Below are 22,652 nucleotides of genomic sequence, written 5' to 3'. Positions count from 1 at the left end.
TAGTTAAACTCCAAACATAAGGTTATTTTGGTTTACATAAACTATTAACTTATTTTATATAAATGAGATAAAATTACTTGATTCATAAAAAGTCATGGAAAAATACAAATTCGTCCTAACACCAACCAACCACATAAAAATAATAATCAGTTAATTTGTAATAAATTTCTCTTGAGATTTCTCATGCTTAACAGGCTGTCCATAGCGCCTGAAGGTGATTTATTCATGCCTCTTTTGTGCTCTTCTTTTGATAGATTGAATTGATTGTACTTCTGGAATTGGAATAGTTTGAATACTATAGATACAATAAATGGCTTGTAACTGTCCAACCAGAAAAACACTTGTCCCATTTAGTAAGGCTTACATTATTAAGCGCCTTCCTTTATTGATAAGTTATGCTCACATTTAGATAGCGCAAAAGCTTGGGAACAGTAATAAGATGTTAATTCTTCAATTGAAATACCCTTGAAGTTCAGAACAGCTTCTCGTGTTGAAGCAAATATAAGTGAGTTAGAAAGAATATGCAGTTTGGGCCTTGAAACCCTGGAATAGGGAAGTTATGTCTGGTTGATTGGAAACAAATCCTCAGTCCTACAGATGGAAGGATGCAAGGAAGGGACTCAGGGGGTCATTCTGACCCTGGCGGTAAAATCCGCCAGGGCCAACGACCGCGGGAGCACCGCCAACAGGCTCGCGGTGCTCCCTTGGGCATTCTGACCGCGGCGGTACAGCCGCGGTCAGAAACGGAAAACCGGCGGTGTACCGCCGGTTTTCCGCTGCCCTGGGGAATCCTCCATGGCGGCGCAGCTTGCTGCGCTGCCATGGGGATTCCGACCGCCATCCTGTTCCTGGCGGTTTTGGCCGCCAGGCACAGGATGGCGGTATGGGGTGTCGTGGGGCCCCTGGGGGCCCCTGCAGTGCCCATGCCAAAGGCATGGGCACTGCAGGGGCCCCCGTAACAGGGCCCCACCAAGATTTTCAGTGTCTACCATGCAGACACTGAAAATCGCGACGGGTGCAACTGCACCCGTCGCACCCCTTCCACTCCGCCGGCTCCATTCGGAGCCGGCATCCTCATGGAAGGGTGTTTCCCGCTGGGCTGGCGGGCGGCCTTCTGTCGCCCGCCAGCCCAGCAGGAAACCCAGAATACCTGCGGCGGTCTTTTGACAGCGCAGCGGTATTCTGGCGGTTCCAGCCAGGCCGGCGGCTTCCGCCGCCGGCCGGGGTCAGAATGACCCCCTCAGTGTTTGATCCAGCTCCCTTCATGCTTTTATCATCTAAATGCACTGTCATGCATGGTGACTAATTAGCCACTGATAAAGAAAGAGTGAGAGTAGGCCAATGAATGAGTCAAATCCATAATAGATGAAAATGTTGTCATTTCTGTGAACTATGGAAAATACTTCACAAGTGGACATGACTACCTTGAAGTATCTATTTTGAACCCATTTGTTTTCGTGCAACGAAATTAGCCAAATGTGTAAACATGCACCATATACATACAGGGAGTGCAGAATTATTAGGCAAGTTGTATTTTTGAGGATTAATTTTATTATTGAACAACAACCATGTTCTCAATGAACCCAAAAAACTCATTAATATCAAAGCTGAATATTTTTGGAAGTAGTTTTTAGTTTGTTTTTAGTTTTAGCTATGTTAGGGGGATATCTGTGTGTGCAGGTGACTATTACTGTGCATAATTATTAGGCAACTTAACAAAAAAAATATATATACCCATTTCAATTATTTATTATTACCAGTGAAACCAATATAACATCTCAACATTCACAAATATACATTTCTGACATTCAAAAACAAAACAAAAACAAATCAGTGACCAATATAGCCACCTTTCTTTGCAAGGACACTCAAAAGCCTGCCATCCATGGATTCTGTCAGTGTTTTGATCTGTTCACCATCAACATTGCGTGCAGCAACAACCACAGCCTCCCAGACACTGTTCAGAGAGGTGTACTGTTTTCCCTCCTTGTAAATCTCACATTTGATGATGGACCACAGGTTCTCAATGGGGTTCAGATCAGGTGAACAAGGAGGCCATGTTATTAGATTTCCTTCTTTTATACCCTTTCTTGCCAGCCACGCTGTGGAGTACTTGGACGCATGTGATGGAGCATTGTCCTGCATGAAAATCATGTTTTTCTTGAAGGATGCAGACTTCTTCCTGTACCACTGCTTGAAGAAGGTGTCTTCCAGGAACTGGCAGTAGGACTGGGAGTTGAGCTTGACTCCATCCTCAACCCGAAAAGGCCCCACAAGCTCATCTTTGATGATACCAGCCCAAACCAGTACTCCACCTCCACCTTGCTGGCGTCTGAGTCGGACTGGAGCTCTCTGCCCTTTACCAATCCAGCCACGGGCCCATCCATCTGGCCCATCAAGACTCACTCTCATTTCATCAGTCCATAAAACCTTAGAAAAATCAGTCTTGAGATATTTCTTGGCCCAGTCTTGACGTTTCAGCTTGTGTGTCTTGTTCAGTGGTGGTCGTCTTTCAGCCTTTCTTACCTTGGCCATGTCTCTGAGTATTGCACACCTTGTGCTTTTGGGCACTCCAGTGATGTTGCAGCTCTGAAATATGGCCAAACTGGTGGCAAGTGGCATCGTGGCAGCTGCACGCTTGACTTTTCTCAGTTCATGGGCAGTTATTTTGCGCCTTGGTTTTTCCACACGCTTCTTGCGACCCTGTTGACTATTTTGAATGAAACGCTTGATTGTTCGATGATCACGCTTCAGAAGCTTTGCAATTTTAAGAGTGCTGCATCCCTCTGCAAGATATCTCACTATTTTTTACTTTTCTGAGCCTGTCAAGTCCTTCTTTTGACCCATTTTGCCAAAGGAAAGGAAGTTGCCTAATAATTATGCACACCTGATATAGGGTGTTGATGTCATTAGACCACACCCCTTCTCATTACAGAGATGCACATCACCTAATATGCTTAATTGGTAGTAGGCTTTCGAGCCTATACAGCTTGGAGTAAGACAACATGCATAAAGAGGATGATGTGGTCAAAATACTCATTTGCCTAATAATTCTGCACTCCCTGTATATATATATGTGTGTGTGTGTGTGTGTGTGTGTATGCCACAAACAGATGTACACTGGGTAAGTGACATTTTCCATATGTTCGATGGCATGTGTAGCTGCAGATACACATGCTGTGCACATCCCGCCATCTGGTGTTGGGCTCGGAGTGTTACAAGTTGTTTTTCTTCGAAGAAGTCTCTTCGAGTCACGAGATCGAGGGACTCCTCCCATTTCGGCTCCATTGCGCATGGGCGTCGACTCCATCTTAGATTGTTTTTTTCCGCCATCGGTTTCATATATATATATATATATATATCAAAAGAAGGGGATTTCTCTTTCACTTTGTCAAGAGAAAAGAACCGCACTCGGTCGTTGTGCAATTAATAATTAAACTTTTATTCCATTCGTGGGATTACAAACAAACAAGACAGGAATCCCCTGACGCGTTTCGGTCACACCGGACCTTGTTCACTGTGAACAAAGTGAAAGAGAAATCCCCTTGTTTTGAAATACGGACGTCCTGCCTTCAATCAGCACCACCGGTGAAATAAGTGCGCCACAACACGCTTGTCAGGACATTTCTCCTCTTTATATATATATATATATATATATATGAAAGAAAAGATGTCCTGATCTGCGTGTTACGGCGCACTTAATTCTCCGGTGGTGCTGGTTTGAGGCAGGACAACCATATTTTAAAAAAACAAGATTCTCTTTCTGTTTTAGCAAGAGAAAACCGCACTCTGTCGTTGTGCCAAAAATACCTTAACTTTTAATACATTAGTGAGATCATAAACAAACAAACAGGAATCCCCTGACGCGTTTCGGTCTCACCAGACCTTGTTCACAGGTGTTTTCCTGTGTTATATATTTGTGTGTGTAGTTGCAGATACACATGCTATGCATAGGTTCCGCCATCTAGTGTTGGGCTTGGAGGGTTACAAGTTGTTTTTCTTCTAAGAAGTCTTTTTTCGAGTCACAGGATCGAATGACTCCTCCCTTTGGGGATAGTGCGCATGGGCATCAACTCCTTTGTTAGACTCTTTTTTTTCCGCTGTCAGGTTCCGACGTGTTTCTTCTCACTCCGACAATTTCAATTCAGAAACTTTATGATAACTATTGATCAGTATTGTTTAGATCGCGTTTCCATCTGTAATCGAGCCGATAGCACCATCGGAAACCAGAAAACACAATTTTGGGCGCTCCTGCCCAGCTCTGGCCTGTTCAGGCCTACCACACCGAAGCCTGATGGATTGGACTCCATTCCTATTCTGTCCACGATGCCATACAAAATTTACACATACAGAGCAACACGTGGTATGTAATCTCTGTCTCTCTCCTGAGCATCAAGAAGAAGACTGTGAAGCTTGTCGGTCGTTCCGGTCGAAAAAGACACTGCGTGACCGGAGAGCGAGGAGACTTGAAATGGCTTTGAAACATACAGAGTACGACACCGTAGAAGAAGAACAGGCACAGACGACAGTTTCGATACAGGACACCGACTCTAAAGCAGACTCGGACAAAGACAGACAGCCGATCACTGCTGCTCAGCATGTGAGTACAACTGCCCCTACACCCACTTTCAAGAGACCTATTAAGGTCTTGGGTGCACCAATGCCAGAGAGCAATGGTTCAACCCGAAAGAAAATGTCGGCCACCGATCTTCGGGTTTGGTGCCGAAAAAGGCCACACCCGTTTTGATGCCAGAGTCGAGTAAATCTCTCAAAAGCTCCACATCTGAGCCGAGCTGACGTCCACACTCTTCAGATTCGAAAGTTCGACGTCCAGCTTCGGAGCTGAAACCACAGGCTGTAAAAGTTGTCCACTTCGGAGCCGAAAAAATATATTTTTACAGAGGAACAAGGACTTTCGAGCCGAATAAAGTACAGCTCAAAGACATTCGATGATTAAGCCTCTAAATTGCCTAAAACATCAGAATATATTTCTGAAGAATCAGATATTCAGCCTATACTTGAAATCATGGACGCCAAACAAACAAGGATACATATCCAAAAAGAGACTGGGAGGATCATTGCTTCACCTCCTCCAAAAACGAAAAGAAATTTGGGGGGTTATTACAACTTTGGAGGAGGTGTTAATCTGTCCCAAAAGTGACGGTAAAGTGGCGGATATACCACCAGCCGTATTACGAGTCCATTATATCCTATGGAACTCTTAATACGGCTAGTGGTATATCCGTCACTTTACCGTCACTTTTGGGACGGATTAACACCTCCTCCAAAGTTGTAATAACCCCCTTGGTGTTTCAAGAAAATCTTGATACTGCTCCACCACCAGCAAAAATCTGTAAAATGAAGGAGAAACCAATACCTTTACAAATTTCTCCACCACAATTCGCCACAACTTTCTTTCTCACCACCACCATTGCCTTCACCAACACACTCCCATACATATTCGCATGGTGATACAGTTGACCCCTGGGATTTGTATGATCCTGATCCCATACCACTAAATGACCCAGACCTCTGTCCTTCCAAGCCTTCGCCACCAGAGGATAGCACAGCATATACACAGGTAATTCTAAGAGCAGCTGCGTACCATGGGGTACAGATGCATAGTGAGCCTTTGGAAGGGGATTTGTTTTTCAATATATTGTCTTCCACCCACTCATAATACCAGTGCTTGCCAGTGTTGCCTGCATCAGACATGCAGACGACATATTTAAAGAACCTGTTAAGGCTAGAATTTTAACACCACCTATAGACAAAAAAAAAAACAAGCCTGCACCAACAGACCCAGCTTACATCACGCAACAGGTCCCACCAGACTATGTTGTCGTCAGTGCTGCCAGGAAAAGGGCCAATAACCAATCTTCAGGGGATACCTCTCCCCCTGACAACGAAAGCAGGAAGTTTGATGCTGCTGGTAAGAGGGTAGCTACACAGGCAGCTAACCAATGGCGCATTGCCAATTCACAAGCACAAATAGCGAGATATAACAGGGCACATTGGGACGAAAAGCAGGAATTCTTACAACATCTGCCAAAAGAACATCAAAAAAGGGCTCAACAAATTATTGAAGAAGGTCAGGCAGTAAGCAAAAACCAAATAAGATCTGCTCTTGATGCTGCCGATACAGCATCAAGAAGCGTAAATACTACCATAACCGTATGTTGGCATGCATGGTTAAGATCTTCTGGTTTCAAACCAGAAATCCAACAAGCAGTGCTCAATATGCCATTTGATAAACACCTATTTGGTCCTGAGGTTGACACAACAATTGAAAAGCTCAGGAAAGATTCTGACACTGCAAAGGCTAGGGGAGCTCTATACACTACACCTTATAGAGTCTCCTTTCATAAACAACAATTTAGAGGAGGTTTCAAGCCCCAATCTGCAGACACTTCCACCTCACTACCTAAACAAGGCCAACAACAATACCAAAGAGGAGCATTTAGAGTCTCTTGTAGAGGTCAGCACTTCAGAGCCAGAGGCAAATTTCAAGCCTCAAAGAGTGTCACCACTCCATCAAAACAGTGACTTCCTCAGTATACCAGAACCCCACACATCTCCTGTGGGGGCAGACTGCAGCAATTCCCCTCCCAATGGCAAAATATCACCACAGACCAATGGGTACTTTCAGTTATCCACAATGGTTACTGCCTAGAACTCATCTCTACTCCTCCAAACATTCCCCCTCGTTATCACAGGTTGTCCCCAGAACACAACATTCTGTTACAACATGAGATACAATTGGATACAATTGCTACTACTAAAAGAAGCAATAGAATTGGTTTAAAAATCTCAACACGGAACAGGGGTATATTCGCCATATTTCCTCATTCCCAAAAAGGATGGCACTCTCAGACCCATTCTGGATCTCAGACCACTAAATCTATATATCCTGTCAGAACACTTTCACATGGTAACTCTGCAGGACATCATTCCACTACTACAAAAACAAGATTACATGACTGCATTAGATCTCAAAGATGCATATTTTCATATCCCCATACATCCAGCTCATCGAAAATACCTAAGGTTTGTGATAGTGGGAAACCCCTTCTAATTCAAAGTTCTTCCATTCGGCATAACAACAGCCCCAAGGGTTTTCACAAAATGTCTAGCGGTAGAAGCAGCTTACCTAAGAAGACAACACATACATGTCTTTCCTTATCTAGACGACTGGCTAATAAAATCAAGCAATATTATACAATGTCTGCAACACACTCAATACACAATAGAAACTCTACACACACTAGGGTTCACAATCAGTTACAAAAAATCTCATCTTCAACCAGCACAGGTTCATCCTTTCCTAGGTGCTATTCTCAACACCCAGAACGCCTTAGCCTATCCAAATACACAAAGGATACAAGCTTTTCAAAATCTCATATCACAGATACAGCCAAATCAACATTATACTGTAAGGTTTGTCATGAAACTATTGGGAATGATGGCATCCTGCATAGCAATAGTACAGCATGCAAGATTAAACACAAGAACACTACAACAGTGCCTCTCACAGCAATGGTCTCAAGCACAGGGTCAGTTGCAGGATCTAGTGTTGTTAGACCACCAAACACGCAAATCTCTTCAATGGGAGAATCACAACAATTTAATAAAGGGGCGTCATTTCAGGACCCTGTGTCTCAGACCACAATAATACCAGATGCATCAATGATAGGTTGGGGAGCTCACCTCAAAAACCTTACCATACAAGGGGAACAGAATTCAATAAAATTAACTTATCACATAAACCATTTAGAATTGTTAGCTGTATTCCTTGCCCTGAAAGCTTTTGAACCCCTTCTCAAGCACAAAACTGTCTTGATAAAAACAGTCAATATGACAACAATGTATTATCTGAAGAAACAAGAGGGAACACATTCATCTCAACTGTCCCTTCTAGCCCAAATAATTTGGAAATGGGCAATTCAAAATCACATTTACTTGCTAGCAGAATACATCCCAGGGATACACATTCAGCTAGCGGACCTGCTAAGCAGGACACAGCAACAGATACATGAATGGGAGATTCACTCTCACGTACTTCAACAGTACTTTCAAATGTGGGGAATACCAGAAATAGACCTATTTGCAACAAGCAAAAACGCAAAATGCCAAAACTTCGCATCCAGGCAACCACACCCTCTGTCCAAGGGCAATACTCTATGGATCAACTGGTCAGGGATATTTGCTTATGCTTTTCCCACCTCTCCCGCTAATTCCATTTCTGGTCAACAAACTGTGTCTCACCTCTCTCACCATGATACTCATAGCCCCCACATGGGCACGGCAACATTGGTACACAACACTCCTAGATCTGTCAGTAGTACCTCATTGCAAACTTCAAAACAGACCACAGTTGTTAACACAAAACAATGGTCAGATCAGGCATCCCAATCCCAGTGTTCTCAGCTTAGCGATTTGGCTTCTGAAGTCATAGAATTTGGATACTTACAACTTCCATTAGAATGTATGGAAGTTCTGAAACAAGCATGCAAACCTACAACTAGACAATGCTATGCTAACAAGTGGAAACATTTTGTTTACCTCTGTCAACTTAAAAATATAGGCCCACTTAAAGCATCAGTACAAGATATTGTATGCTACCTACTTCATTTACAAAAAGCTAATTTAGCTTTCTCCTCTATTAAAATTAATCTCACTGCCATATCAGCATACTTACAAACTATACAACATACCTTTCTCTTTAGAGTTCATGTTATTAAAGCCTTTATGGAAGGACTAAAACGTATTTTTCCACCAAGAACCCCACCAGTTCCTGCTTGGAATGTAAATATTGTACTCACAAGACTAATGGGGCCACAGTTTGAGCCCATGCATTTGTGTGATATTCAGTTTCTGACTTGGAAAGTTACTTTCTTCGTAGCAATTACTTCATGAAGAACTGTTAGGGAAATACAAGCATTCACTCTGGAGGAACCTTTTTTCCAAGTACACAAACATCAAGTAGTACTTAGGACTAATCCAAACTTTTTGCCAAAAGTAGTTTCTCCTTTTCACATTAACCAAACAGTGGAATTGCCAGTCTTCTTACCACAGCCAGACTCAACTGCTGAAAGAGCTCTTCATACTCTTGACTTTAAAAGAGCTCTAATGTACTATGTTGCTAGAAAAAGAGGTCAGGAAAACTAAACAGCTTTTCGTTGCTTTTCAGCAACCACATAAAGGGAATCCTGTCTCTAAACAAGGATTAGCTAGATGGATTGTTAAATGCATCCAAACATGTTACGTTAAAGCAAAAAGACAACTTTTAATAACACCTAAGGCACATTCCACTAGGACAAAAGGTGCTTCCAACATAACCAGTGGCTGACATATGTAAAGCTGCCACATGGTCATTCGATCCCGTGACTCGAAAAAGACTTCTTCGAAGAAAAACAACTTGTAACACTCCGAGCCCAACACTAGATGGCGGAACCCATGCATAGCATGTGAATCTACAGCACTACATGCCATGAACAGATGTACACTGGGTAAGTGACATTTTCCATATATATATATCTATACATCTACACTTCCATCATAATGCACCTAAAAGCCATATTGTTTTGCATTACGTTTTGTTTTGCTTTGTTTTTCTGCTGTAAACTTCGTGTTTTTTATTTGACACCCCAAAATGTTAAATTTGAGTATTATTGTATTTGAATGACAGGCAGTATTCTTGAATCATTACCTTCAAATGCCTCTTTTAAAGAACCTTTTTTCACCTCCTTCATTCTTTCCACACGCTCAGCTCTTGTGCTGTGGGCACACAAAAGGGACTACACTTGTTTTTAGTGATAACATCCTTGCATTTGCAGATATTGAGACCCTTTTCTGTTTATCCTCTTGGAGCTGTAAGTAGCTTTCAATATTGTTACTCATAGTATCCTTTGGGAATGCTTTACTGTGGCAGCTAGAGGTGCAGGCTCTTGCCTTGACTGGTTCGAGCCATTCTTCTCCAATGTGTCATATTTGGATGGCTTCTGTGACTCTGTGCCACAAGCAGCCGGCTTCTTTGACTCTTTGCCATAATCAGCTGGCTTTTTTGACTCTGTGCCACGAACAGCTGGCTTCTTTGACTCTGTACCACAAACAGTTGGCTTCTCTGACTCTTTGCCATAATCAGCTGTCTTCTTTGACTCTGTGCCACAATCAGCTTGGTTCTCTGACTCTATTCCACAAGCAGCTGGATGCTTTGACTCTGTAACACAAACAGTTGGCTTCTCTGATGCTTTGCCATAATCAGCTGGTTTCTTTGACTCTGTACCACAAACAACTTGCTTCTCTGACTCTGTGCCACAAGCAGCTGGATTCTCCGATTCTGTGCCACAAGCAGCTGGATTCTCTGACTCTGTGCCACAATCAGCTGGCTTCTCTGACTCTGTGCCACAAGCAGCTGTCTTCTTTGACTCTGTACCACAAACTGCTGGTTTCTCTGACTCTGTGGCACAAGCAGCTGGCTTATCTTACTCTTTGCCATAATCAGTTGACTTCTTGGACTATGTGCCACAATTGGCTGTTTCTTCTCTTACTCTGCTTCAATTGGCTAGATCTTCTCTGAATCTCTGATCTTGCCTTGTATTGTTTCTCATAGTGCCACTCTCTACAGTACTGTATTCCACATTTTCATGCAGTCCGTCAAAAGGGTGCTCTCGTTGGGCAATCCCTTATTCCACTAGTATTCACGCTCAAAACCACCTCTGTGTTTTGGGTGTCCAAGACTCCTTTTCTGAAACCTGCCATGTTTTGGTGTTACTGAAAAACACGGGACTAACACATAAAGGATCTAAAATCGAAGTGCTGGTCAAGATGGCGGCGTGATCGGATGCGTCTGTGGGTGCTCCGCCGCCTGGGCCTGGAAAAACAGCATAGCGGCCCCGGGCCCCCATCTCGACCGCTCATAGGCACTTCGGAGCTCTGCTGCGGTGGGTAGTGCCGGGGGGAGCGGTCCGGCATTGAGGCGGAGCCAGCAGAAGGGCTGCTCCTGGCTGGGCTGTTGGGGAGGCCGGAAGACGCGCAGGCCGTGCTGGTCGGCGGGGGCCGGGCCTTGGGCCTGCGCGCGGCTGGACGGGACCCCGACAAGTGGAGAGGGCACGGGGCGCCCGGACTAAAGAGCGGGAGGACCCGGGCCCGGCTGTGCATTTGTGAGGTGAGCCGAGTCGGCTCTGGAGCCAGTGAGCGGTGGCATGGATGGGACGTGGAGGTAACAGGACGGGAGGTGGGGGTCTCATTTTGACGGCTGCGGTGCGTGTGCCTGGCCTTCTGAAGCATCGGAGATCCTGATTGGGGACCCCCTAGGGGTCCCGAAGTGGAAAGGTGGGATTGCCGGGGCCCCCCCTTGCTCTTCTTGAAATATTTGCTGGCAACGGACCGGGTGACCAGGTGCGCAGCGCGGCAGGAGGCGGCTACTCGGCGGTGTTGATCGGTCCGCAGTGGTGCGCAGTCTTAGAGCGCGACAGAGGGGGTTGCCTCCCCACGATAGCTGGTGTAAGAATCCCTCCGCGGGCTGCGGCGGGCAATGGCCTCCTTCAAATCGAAGAGGGATCAGTCGGTCCGGGAGATGTTGACCAGATCCCATCCACCACAGGGCAAACACGCAGACGCTCCCACCCAGGCACAGGGGCTTGCAGACAAGGGAGATGCGGAGGACGATGGGGCAGCACCGGTTACAAGAGGATTCCTCACCTCCTTATTCAACTCCCTGAAGACGGATCTTCAGGATCTGCGGAGGGATCTTTCCCAGGAGATGCGTGAATTGCACGCTGATCTCACCTCATTGGGGGAAAGAGTGTCAGGTATTGAGGACAATGAGATATCCAGAGGAGACGAAGTCGAACAACAAGAGATCATTCACTTGCGCGAACAGCAGGAGCAACTGCAGATCGCGAATGAGGATCTGGAAATTTGCTCCTGTCGCCACAACATACGAATTAGAGGGGCCCCTAATGGGGCTGAAGGGGACGACATCAGAGTATGCTACGGCTTTGTTCCGCTCGCTTCTGGGCCTAGAGAGTAAACAGGAGCTCATGCTGGACCGGGTCCACAGAACAGGTCGACCAGGGGGGACTGGGTTGCGCCCTCCCGACATCCTAGCGTATATCCACAACTTTATGACCAAAGAAGATATTCTCCAAAAGGCGCAGAATCTACCTCAGATCCACTTTAGGGGGCATACCTTGTTGCTCTACCAAGCCCTCTCTCTACTTACACTACAGAGGCGTAGGGAGTTCATGTCCATCACATACTACTTCCGGGCTAACTCCACACCTTACAGCTGGGGTCACCCCTTCCGACTCATATTCCGCTGGGGCGACCAGACACGACAGGTGAAATCACCTCATGAGGCCCGACAGATCCTAAACTTGGAGGAGGTCGATGCCGGGGCAGGGGCCCCGGGGGGGAGCTCCCAGAGAGCTGTACCGGATGGAGGCGAAAGGAACGGAAACGAAGACCGCAGCGACCATCGTCTGCGGAGAGAGCTCTTGAGAGACAATCTGTTCTGAGCAGCTTTGCTGCCGGCGTCAGCCCATTGTCATCGCCTGCTGCCGGCCGCCGGTGGGAGGATACGCAGGCCGCCCTGAGAGCCCGGATGTGACGGGCACTGACGCGGGGCCTGGGCGGCGAGGCCGCTGGACGTCGTACTCTGACTTTACGAGACACCCCTGAGCTTTGTTCGAAGCCCGGATTCTTCTGGACTTCCTATAGAGGACTTGATCGTTATTAGATGTGCACCTGTTGTGCCGTTTTGTTAGTAATAGTGTGCTCCGCCCGCAAGAAACGGCATCTGACACATGCCTGTAGACTCTTACATAAACACACCATATGGGGCTGCCTCCGGGTCCAGGTTACTCACAGCATACGGATGCCATAGCGTTCCACCTCACACTCATACACTTGACACTTAAGTGCCTGAGCCTCAATGTCCGAGGCCTTAATAATTCCTCGAAACGGTTGGCGATCCTCTTTTTCCTTGAGCGGTCAGAGAGCCATATATGCTTACTACAAGAGATACATCTGCTGACCAAAGACTCATACCGAATGCGCTCCAAATGGTTCCCTCAACAATACTGGTCTTTAGCTTCCACAAAACACAGAGGGGTGGCGATTTTGGTTTCTAAAACATTCCCTGGGGAATTCTTCGCCAGGGTTCATGAGAAAAAGGGTAGATATTTAGCCAACAGGGTGCGGATAGATTCATTCCATTTCACAATAGCTAATATTTATGCCCCTAACACACAACAAGAGGCATTCATGACACAGGCTCTTTCTTCGATGCTACCCACCCCCGACACAGCCATACTCGTGGGAGGTGACTTCAACCTTCGAGATTATACGTTTTACTCTGCTGCCACAAAGACTTATACACGCATAGACTATTTTCTGGCCTCCTCTGAGTACCGAGCCCGTGTTCAGGAGACCACAATAGAGCCTTGTGCTCTAGCAGACCATGCCCCTCTGACTTAATCTCAGCCGCACTCGGGGTCCTGGCTGGCGTTTGCGGGACACGCTCCTGCAGACGCAGAGTGTGGTAGACGCGTTGAGAAACATGATCACAGATTACCTTAGCCGAAATGATAATGGGCATACCTCTTTATCAACACTCTGGGAAGCTCTCAAGGTAGTGGTACGCAAAGAGGGGATTTCTCTCTCGGCAATAGAAAACAAGGTCCGGAGAGAACAGAGGGCGTTGTTAGAGCAGAGGGTGGCTGCACTGGAGCGTTCCCACAAGCACACGGGAGCCCCAAGAGTTTTGAGGGAATTGGAGAAAATCTGCCTCCAACTGAAACGATTAGACTGGGATCAGGCCGAATACGCTATAGCGCCGCTCAAACATAAATATTTCATTGAGGGCAACCGTTGCGGGAAGCTTCTTGCCCACAAACTAAGGGCACAACTTCATGCTAACACCATCAAGATGGTATGCTCCTCCTCTCGGGGAAAGGCGCGCACTGACATGCAAATTGCAGAAGCGTTTCCAAATTCTACAGAGAGTTATGCGCGGCAGACAACGCTATTACCCTAGATCCCTCCGCATACCTCGCTGATTGCACAATCACTCCACTGTTAGAGAGCGATGCAGCTCTCCTCCACAAACCAATCCAGATAGAGGAAGTGATTTCATCCATTTCCCGTCTCACGACAGGGAAGTCGTTTGATAAGGTGCACTGGCCCTATCTCTTCCAGGTGTTGGAGCACTTCGGGGTTGGGCCGATACTTCTGAATTGGATAAAATGTGTTTATCATGAACCCAAAGCGGCGGTTCGAGTCAATGGCACGTTGTCTTCGCCATTCCCGATTTGGCAAGGAACGAGACAGGGCTGTCCACTTTCCCCGCTTCTATTCGCTCTCTACATGGAGCCCCTAGCACAGAGACTGTGGGCCAATCCCCTTATAAAGGGCATTAAATTTGGGGGCAACTACCACCTTATTTATCTCTATTTAGATGATGTGATCCTTACTCTGTCAGAACCCATGGTCTCACTTACAGCGCTTACTGACGCTTTACACGCATTCGGTTCCACTTCAGGCTTCAAAGTGAATGCACAAAAATTGCAAATTCGGATCCTGTCGGTCCTTCCTGCGCACTAGGCGGAATTACGCTCCAAATTCCCCTTCGTTTGGACATCTTCGCATGTCCCGTACCTTGGCATTGACTTAGCAACGACGACCACAAAAACAGCCAACAAGAATTACACTGCCCTCTCCAATGCTGTAATAAAGGACTTGGAGGTTTTAGGTAAACATAAACTTTCCTGGTTAGGCAGAATTGCTGCAATAACATTACAATCCTACCGCGCATTCTCTACCTATTCCAAGCACTCCCCTTGCCCCGCCGCCTAAAACCATAGCTGCACTTCAGTCGGCGTTACTAAAATTTATATGGGACCGGAAACCTGCACGCATTTCGCGTCGCACACTGTACCTTCCTAAGATAGAAGGTGGGCTTGCAGTCCCGTGCCTCTTGAAATACTATCAGACGGCTCATTTGCGTTTCTTGGTGGAGAGGAGCCGTCCGCTTACCGAGAAACACTGGTGTTCCATGGACCAAGCTGTTGTGGGGTCTCACATATTTAAGGAGCCCTGGCTGCAGCGCAGGCACAGAGCTGTAGGGTTATACTCTTCCCCTATCACTAGCATGACCTTCCGGGTCTGGGACTTGGTGGCGACCAGAAACGGTCTAACGTCCTTTCCCTCCCCTATGACTCCGATTTGCACGATTCCCGACTTCGCCGCGGCCTGAAATCCGAGGGTTTTCAGCGATGGCATGATGGGGGATGTAAGAGGGCGAGGAGCTTATTCGACACAAACTGCATTATACCCTTTGACTGCCTAAAAGAAGCAGATGGGCTCACAGAGGCAGATAGGTTGACATATTACCAGGTTAGACACTGGGTGCTCCAGCCAACGGTCAAGCCCCTAGTAGCGAGAACACTCACAGCATTCAAGAAGTGGTTATTGATCAAAAAAGATGACAAGCGGCTGATTTCCGAGATCTATAAGCACCTTCAAACCGCCACATCACTTCCTAAAACTAAGGGACAAAAAAGGTGGGAGGTGGGGAGGGACCTGACGGAAGAGGAATGGGAAGGAATCCACTACAGGGCACACCACACAGCTCACAACATATCAGGTGCTGAAACAGCCTATAAAATAGCAACATATTGGTACTACACCCCGTGAGAATACACACGTGGGATCCCACTAAAACTGAGCTTTGTTGGAGGGGGTGTGGAAGCACGGGCACACTCATACACTTGCTATGGCACTGTCCCAAGCTGAAACGATACTGGAGTAACATCCTAGACGAAATCTTTAGAGTATTCCACACCGAGATTCCCAGATTCCCAACATACACTATTCTGGGCTTACCTAACCCTCTCACCTTCCCCCTTCGATCCTTACGAGGACAGCAGATTGCCCTTGCCCTCAACGTGGCTCACCAGACGATACTAGGCCCTGTGGGGTACAGACAAGATTCCAAGCTACACATCGTGGCTTCACAAACTGTGGTTTGTTTTAGCGATGGAGTAACTATCGCTGGCAGCGGAAAGGCGAGCAGAAGAAGTCGCCACATAATGGGAACCCTTTATACAGATTTTGTCTGCTGAATTTAATGAATTTACTTGCCCTTCATATTTAAAGACCCTGCGTCTGCTGAAAGACAAGTGATGCCCACGAGCACAGCCAGAACCACCTGTCTAGCTTCTGGGACCTGGAGGGAATTGGACAACTAGCTTGAGTGTCTGTGGGAGTGGAAAGTAGGGGGAATCTTGACGTAACGGCAGGGGGGAGCTACTTCATTTCCACCAGTTGTTTTTGTTGACTGTTTGGTAATATTGCATATGGGACAATGGCTATAACAACAGCACTCTCTGACAAAATCCTCATTAGATTGTATGGAAAGGGAGTGTTACCAACGCTGCCGGCCTGTAAGGTTGTAGGCATATAGCTGTGCACCCTTTTCCTTTCTTTCTCTAACTCAAAATATCAATAAATAGACTTGATCCATAAAATCGAAGTGCTATTTCTGGCCATATTCGTGCTCTTCTCTCCAAATACACCACCTAATCCTACGTTCTTTTTTTAACACATCAAATTTGCTAAATGGTTCAAACATTCTTAGAACATTGGAATGCTGGGGGCTCCATTGAAAACAATGGAGTGCTGCGGGCTTTTACTGGCCGGTAAAAGCCTGCAGCGCCAACATTCCAATGTTCGCTTTGTTCACAGCAGCAGCTGTGAACAAAGCCTCACGGAGCCCGAGGGGATTTTAATCCCCTCGGGCTCCGTGAACATTTTTTTTTTTAATAGAACATTCTGCCCTGAGTGGCAGAATGTTCTAATAGCCTTAGAACCCGCCGTAGCGGGCTCTACCGGCTATTAAAGTCCCTCTCCCTTGTTAAATGCCCTCGCCTTCGGCTCGGGCATTTAACGCGGGGAGCGGGCCTTTAATAGCCGGTAGAGCCCGCTACGGCGGGTTCTAAGGCTATATTGGCATCCCTCAAAATGCTGACTTAAGCATGACGTCACTTGTTGGTTCTGTCGTCGTAAATAGTTTTTGTTGCAGGAGCTCAACTGCACCCTTCTATTCAAAGGCCTGCAGATTGGTGTTGCTGGCACCCTTGCCAACTCTCGATTACTTTAGGACCATTGAATGTCACCTGAACAGTATACAAAGCATTATAAATGATGCTAGAAGACTGGTTGAATTTAAAAAAGATCAAATAACCCCTTCCATAAGAACCTTCAGTGGTAGCTTGTTCAAGCCTGGATGAATTTTGGTAGCATACACTTCACCTACAAATGCCTGGTCAGTCTTGCTTCCTTTTACCTATGCAGCAGGAATATCCCACCTGCTTTTCCTGCCTTCACATTCTTTTCTCCTCAGCTCTGGGTCCCTTCTTACACATGACCATTGCTCCAAAATGATTAAGCCAAAAGTGTGGATCTACCCTCCCGAACACATAAGAACTGTTCCCTCCTCCTGGGCTTTCAGAAAACATTTGAAAGCTTTCCTTTCTGTCCATCTGTAATTTTTCCTTTTATGTACCTACGCTGCTCACAACTTGGAACAATTTGGTTTGAGATATGCTCGTCATACATTCCATAAATTTTGTTTTGTAAACCTGTTATGGTCACCAGAAATATTAGATATTCACTTATTGACTGCTAAATTCACAAACCAAACATAATGTTCCTGTTTTGTCATGGAATGTGTGCAGTTGTAATCCATTCAGGGTCTGCTTTATTCTGTGAAGGTGCTGAAGGTTCCTCGTTATTTTTATAAAGTGCGTTTCTTGAATCATCTCAGTAATACAAGGGCCCTGAAATAGGCTGTTTTGAAATCTTCCACTCACTTTTAACCAATCGGATGCTCCGAGTATTCCACTCAGCACTCTGCCAATTAAGTCTGCATTTATATTTGAAAATGCAGTTCACAAACATATTCTTAAACGAAACACTACACATGCCACTAAAATGCATTTTCTCAAACCTGATTTGCAAAATTGTACTCTGTGAATTGCTCAAAAGCAACTGTAAACAGTCACACCTAAACACAAAATAATTGAGGTTGTGTCAAACCCTTCCTTGCTGCCATATCTGGCACTCGAGCACAATGCTTCAAGTTATACGTTTTGGGACTCCAACAAATCTGACCACTCTTAATGAAATTTTCAAAATTAATTTATAGGTGGATAAATGCATACCTAAGATATGTCTTTGCAAATTCATTTAAAGGTATTTGACATTGAGAAAAAACTTTTCCAGTGAAGGTTCAGTACAGCCATAAGTACAAAACTGCTGTTGCAGACTATTGCAGAATCATGTATGATTCACTAAATTATTTTTATATGTGTACATATACAGTGTTCGTAATATCCTGAGACTATTATGTTTGATATCTTAATGTTTCAAATTGTTTTGTTTGATTTTTCTGTAGAAATCTAAAGTAAAACTGGCAAAAGAACTATCTGACACAGTTATTTACTGCAAGAGCGTACACTTCCACAACTTTGCAAACGCTAAAGAGCATCAGGCCTTTTACGAGATGTCGTCATTCGTAGAGAGTAAAGCTCAGAAGCTGGCTAATGATTCAGGTAAGGATTTGGAAAGGCTAATGATTCAGGTAGGGATTTAAGTGTAATCATTTTGTCCTATAAATAACAATAAGAAACTTTTCAGAATGACTGTTATGTAACGCATTTATGTTTTACTCCATGAACTGGTTCATTGTAGGAGTACAAAGTCTGTAAATTTTGATGGTTACGTTTTACATTGTGATTGATTAGCTTCACTTGTTTCGGGGTGCCTAAAAATGACAGATACTCCAACATTGGCACTCCATGTCACCTCTACTGAAAAATCATGTATCTTACCTAATGCAGATCATCAATCAATCAGTCAGTAGATTTATAAAGCGCACTACTCACCCATTAGGGTCTCAAGGCGCTGGGGGAGGGGGACACTACTGGTTGAAGAGCCATGTCTTGAGGCATTTCCTGAATGTCAGGAGGTCCTGGGTCTGGCGAAGGTGGAGCGGTAGGGAGTTCCAGGTCTTGGCGGCTAGGTGGAAAAATGATCTTCCTCCGGTGGTGGTGCAGCGGATGCGGGGGACGGAGGCGAGAGCAAACCTGGCGGAGCGAAGATTGCGGTTCGGGGTGTGGAAGGTGAGTCTGCCGTTAAGGTAGGCTGGACCTGTGTTGTGGAGGGCTTTGTGTGCGTGGATGAGGAGTTTGAAGGTGATCCTCTTCGATACGGGTAGCCAGTGTAGGTCTCTGAGGTGGGGGGAGATGTGGTTGCGACGTGGGTCATCAAGAATGAGGCGGACGGAAGCGTTCTGGACTTGTTGCAGCTTCGTTTGGAGTTTGGCCGTTGTTCCTGCATATAGAGCATTTTCGTAGTCCAATCGGCTGCTGACCAGGGCGTGGGTGACAGTTTTCCTGGTTTCAACGGGAATCCACTTGAAGATCTTGCGGAGCATACAGAGAGTGTTGTAGCAGGAAGAGGAGATTGTGTTGACCTGCCGAGTCATGCTGAGTGTGGAGTCCAAGATGAATCCCAGGTTGCGTGCGTGGGTGGTGAGCGAGGGTGCGGTTCCTAGGGAGGTGGGCCACCAGGAGTCGTTCCATGCTGAGGGGTTGGCGCCAAAGATGAGGATCTCTGTTTTGTCCGTGTTTAACTTGAGGCGGCTTGATTCCATCCAGTTGGCGATGGTGTGAAGTCCGTTGTGGAGGTTGTTCTTTGCAGTTGTAGGGTCTTTCGTGAGGGAGAGGATCAGCTGGGTGTTGTCTGCGTAGGATATTATGTTGATGTGGTGGGTTTGTGCGATGTTGGCGAGTGGGGCCATGTAAACGTTGAAAAGCGTTGGGCTGAGAGATGATCCCTGGGGGACGCCACAGATGATCTTGGAAGCTTCTGACTGGAACGATGGAAGGCGGACTCTCTGGGTTCTGCCGGCGAGAAATGACGAGATCCATTCGAGAGCCTTGTCGCGGATTCCGGGGTTGTGAAGGAGTGTGCATAGAGTGTGATGACATACTGTGTCGAAGGCTGCGGAGTGGTCAGGAGGATGAGTGCCGCTGTTTCTCCTTCTTCGAGCATGGTCCTGATGTTGTCTGTGGCAGCAAGGAGTGCGGTCTCGGTGCTGTGGTTTTTGCGGTATCCGGATTGGGAGGTGTTGAGCGCCTTGCTGTCTTCCAGGAACCGGGATAATTGGCTGTTCACGATTTTTTCGATGACCTTGGCTGGGAAGGGGAGGAGGGAGACCGGCCGGTAGTTCTTGGGGTATTCTGGGTCCGCCTTAGGCTTCTTCTGCAGGGCGTTGACTTCTGCATTTTTCCAGAAGAACTGAATCTCACAAATGCACCTTGTTCATAAAGTGGCTCCATGCCAATTTCTTTTGGAGATTTATCCGGGTTTAAACATTTCTTAATATAAGATTATTTAATCATATCACCTGAAAGAAATATAGAGTATGCTTAAGAGTGACTACATTGTTAGAAATAAGACATTGCCTGAAATAGCAAAGTAGTTTTTAAAATGTCTGTTTTCTCCTTTGCAAGCCAGTTTAAGTTTGACCGTGTCTATATGTGAAAGGTAAGGGAGGTAATTAAATAAGCAGACTTTAAGCTGATCTTTCATTTTCTGAATGAGAGGCGACACAGATGACCGAGTTGTGGATCAGGTCTCACACATGTCTGCACCTGAAGTGAAGTTCAGTTCAACTTTTGGTAGAGCTGTCAAGTAATCAGAAGTTCTCATTTCTGTCAGTGTTTAATGCCCTGGCAGAGTTTTAAGCTGATTTCCTATTGGAAATGGAAATCTGATGGGTGGGGGTTAACATGCAGTGGGATCGCTGAAGCACTGGCACCAGAGCTGCTGTAAAGACATTTCCTTATCTTAACCTGGGCACCACCTATCTGTTGCTGCAAGCCACATGGCCCAGATCCTTATTTGTGGGAATCTCAACCTTGTTGAGAAGTGTGGAAGAAACAGCTTTTGCCCTCAGTAGAACCTCAGCTCCCCAACCATCATTTTACCAGTCTGTTGAGGGGGGATAATGGTTACGAAGAAGCAAAAGGGCAGAGAACTTTAGAGAAAAGAATAAGTATATCACATTCCCATAATCCAGTAGATATTTAAAACGGTTGTTTAATACTGAGACCTTTAGGAAATTAACACAGAAGGAAGGCTGTGACCGACAGGTTAACATTCATAGAGGACCCCCACTCCTCATGAAGTTTAGCAGAAGTTGTGGAAAGTCTCACACTGACTATCACACCAAAGTTCCTTATTTGACAGACTGCAGTGGGAAAGCACTGCAGTAGGCAGACCCTGGTTACTTTGTCAAATACTCAAACCCTAATGTATTGCATCAGTAAAATACTGACATGTTCTTGGACTTTTTTTAACCTATTGATGGTCACTTACTAGTACTGCCTACGGGGACTTGTGAACTATCCGTGGTGGGTACTCTCTTTTACCACTGGTGTCCTCAGCCTCAATTCTACTTTTGCACACTAACTGGATAGCCAAGTTTCTCTCTTTGAACCTCCAGTGGTAGTTAAGTCATGAAGTCAAGGTTTACTTCAAGAAGTGGCAGAGAGTCGAGATTACTAAATTCCTCTGACTCAATAATCCTGTATTTGTGTCCACCTAGAACTTTATTTTTTAAACAAATAGTTCTTTATTTACACATAGAGTAACTTTGCAGGTAAAAAGATGATCCATAAGAGACACCACGAAGTTCAAGTGCCAGGTGGGACAGATTTGCACTCCCGCCATAGTAAGAGTGCTTTCAAGCTAAATGACAACAAAACACTGTGCTACCCTTTAAATCCTACGAACTAGGGTTATGCACTACATAAGAAGATAATGTTCTACCAATCAAGGCAAATGAAGCAGTGACTTAGGTAAGAGATGATGTATTTATTGATTTTCTTTCCAAAGAATAACTATGGCCTTATAAGGGTCACAGGGCCTTCGTCAGGTGATGACTGTTGGTCTCCAGGGTAGTCTTTGAGTATTCTCCACTTGATCCCTTCACCCATGCAGTCCTTGTCATAGTACCTCATAAAAAGTGTGCAGTGGAGTCAACCATTAGTTTCTTCTTAACCCCTTCGCTGCCAGGCCTTTTCCCCCTCCTGTGCCGAGCCTTTTTTTGGCTATTTGGAGCAGTTCGCGCTTAGGCCCTCATAACTTTTTGTTCACATAAACTACCCACGCCAAATTTGCGTCCTTTTTTTCCAACATCCTAGGGATTCTAGAGGTACCCAGACTTTGTGGGTTCCCCAGAAGGAGGCCAAGAAATTAGCCAAAAAACAGTGAAAATTTCGTTTTTTTCAGAAAAATGGGAAAAATGGGCTGCAGAAGAAGGCTTGTGGTTTTTTCCCTGAAAAGGGCATCAACAAAGGGTTTGCGGTGATAAAATCACCAGCTTCCCAGCTTTCAGGAACAGGCAGACTTGAATCAGAAAACCCAATTTTTCAACACAATTTTGGCATTTTACTGGGACATACCCCATTTTTACGATTTTTTGTGCTTTCAGCCTCCTTCCAGTCAGTGACAGAAATGGGCATGAAACCAACGCTGGATCCCAGAAACCACAACATTTCTGAAAAGTAGACACAATT

At 45.6% G+C, this 22,652-nt stretch overlaps 1 protein-coding gene across 2 annotated transcripts in view; it reads left to right on the top strand.

Annotated features, from left to right (window-relative positions):
- PLCD1 (phospholipase C delta 1) overlaps positions 1-22,652 on the top strand; it is a 325,967-nt gene that overhangs the window by 252,147 nt on the left and 51,168 nt on the right. For both annotated transcript variants that reach the window (XM_069211057.1, XM_069211056.1), the window contains exon 10: positions 18,461-18,617. In XM_069211057.1, coding sequence (XP_069067158.1) covers positions 18,461-18,617 — 157 coding nt within the window. The remainder of the gene's footprint in view (positions 1-18,460; positions 18,618-22,652) is intronic.

Source organism: Pleurodeles waltl, chromosome 10, assembly GCF_031143425.1.
Source record: "Pleurodeles waltl isolate 20211129_DDA chromosome 10, aPleWal1.hap1.20221129, whole genome shotgun sequence".
NCBI lineage: Eukaryota > Metazoa > Chordata > Amphibia > Caudata > Salamandridae > Pleurodeles > Pleurodeles waltl.
The sequence above is the reverse complement of the archived record's forward strand: the minus strand, read 5'-3'. Positions and strand labels throughout refer to the sequence as shown.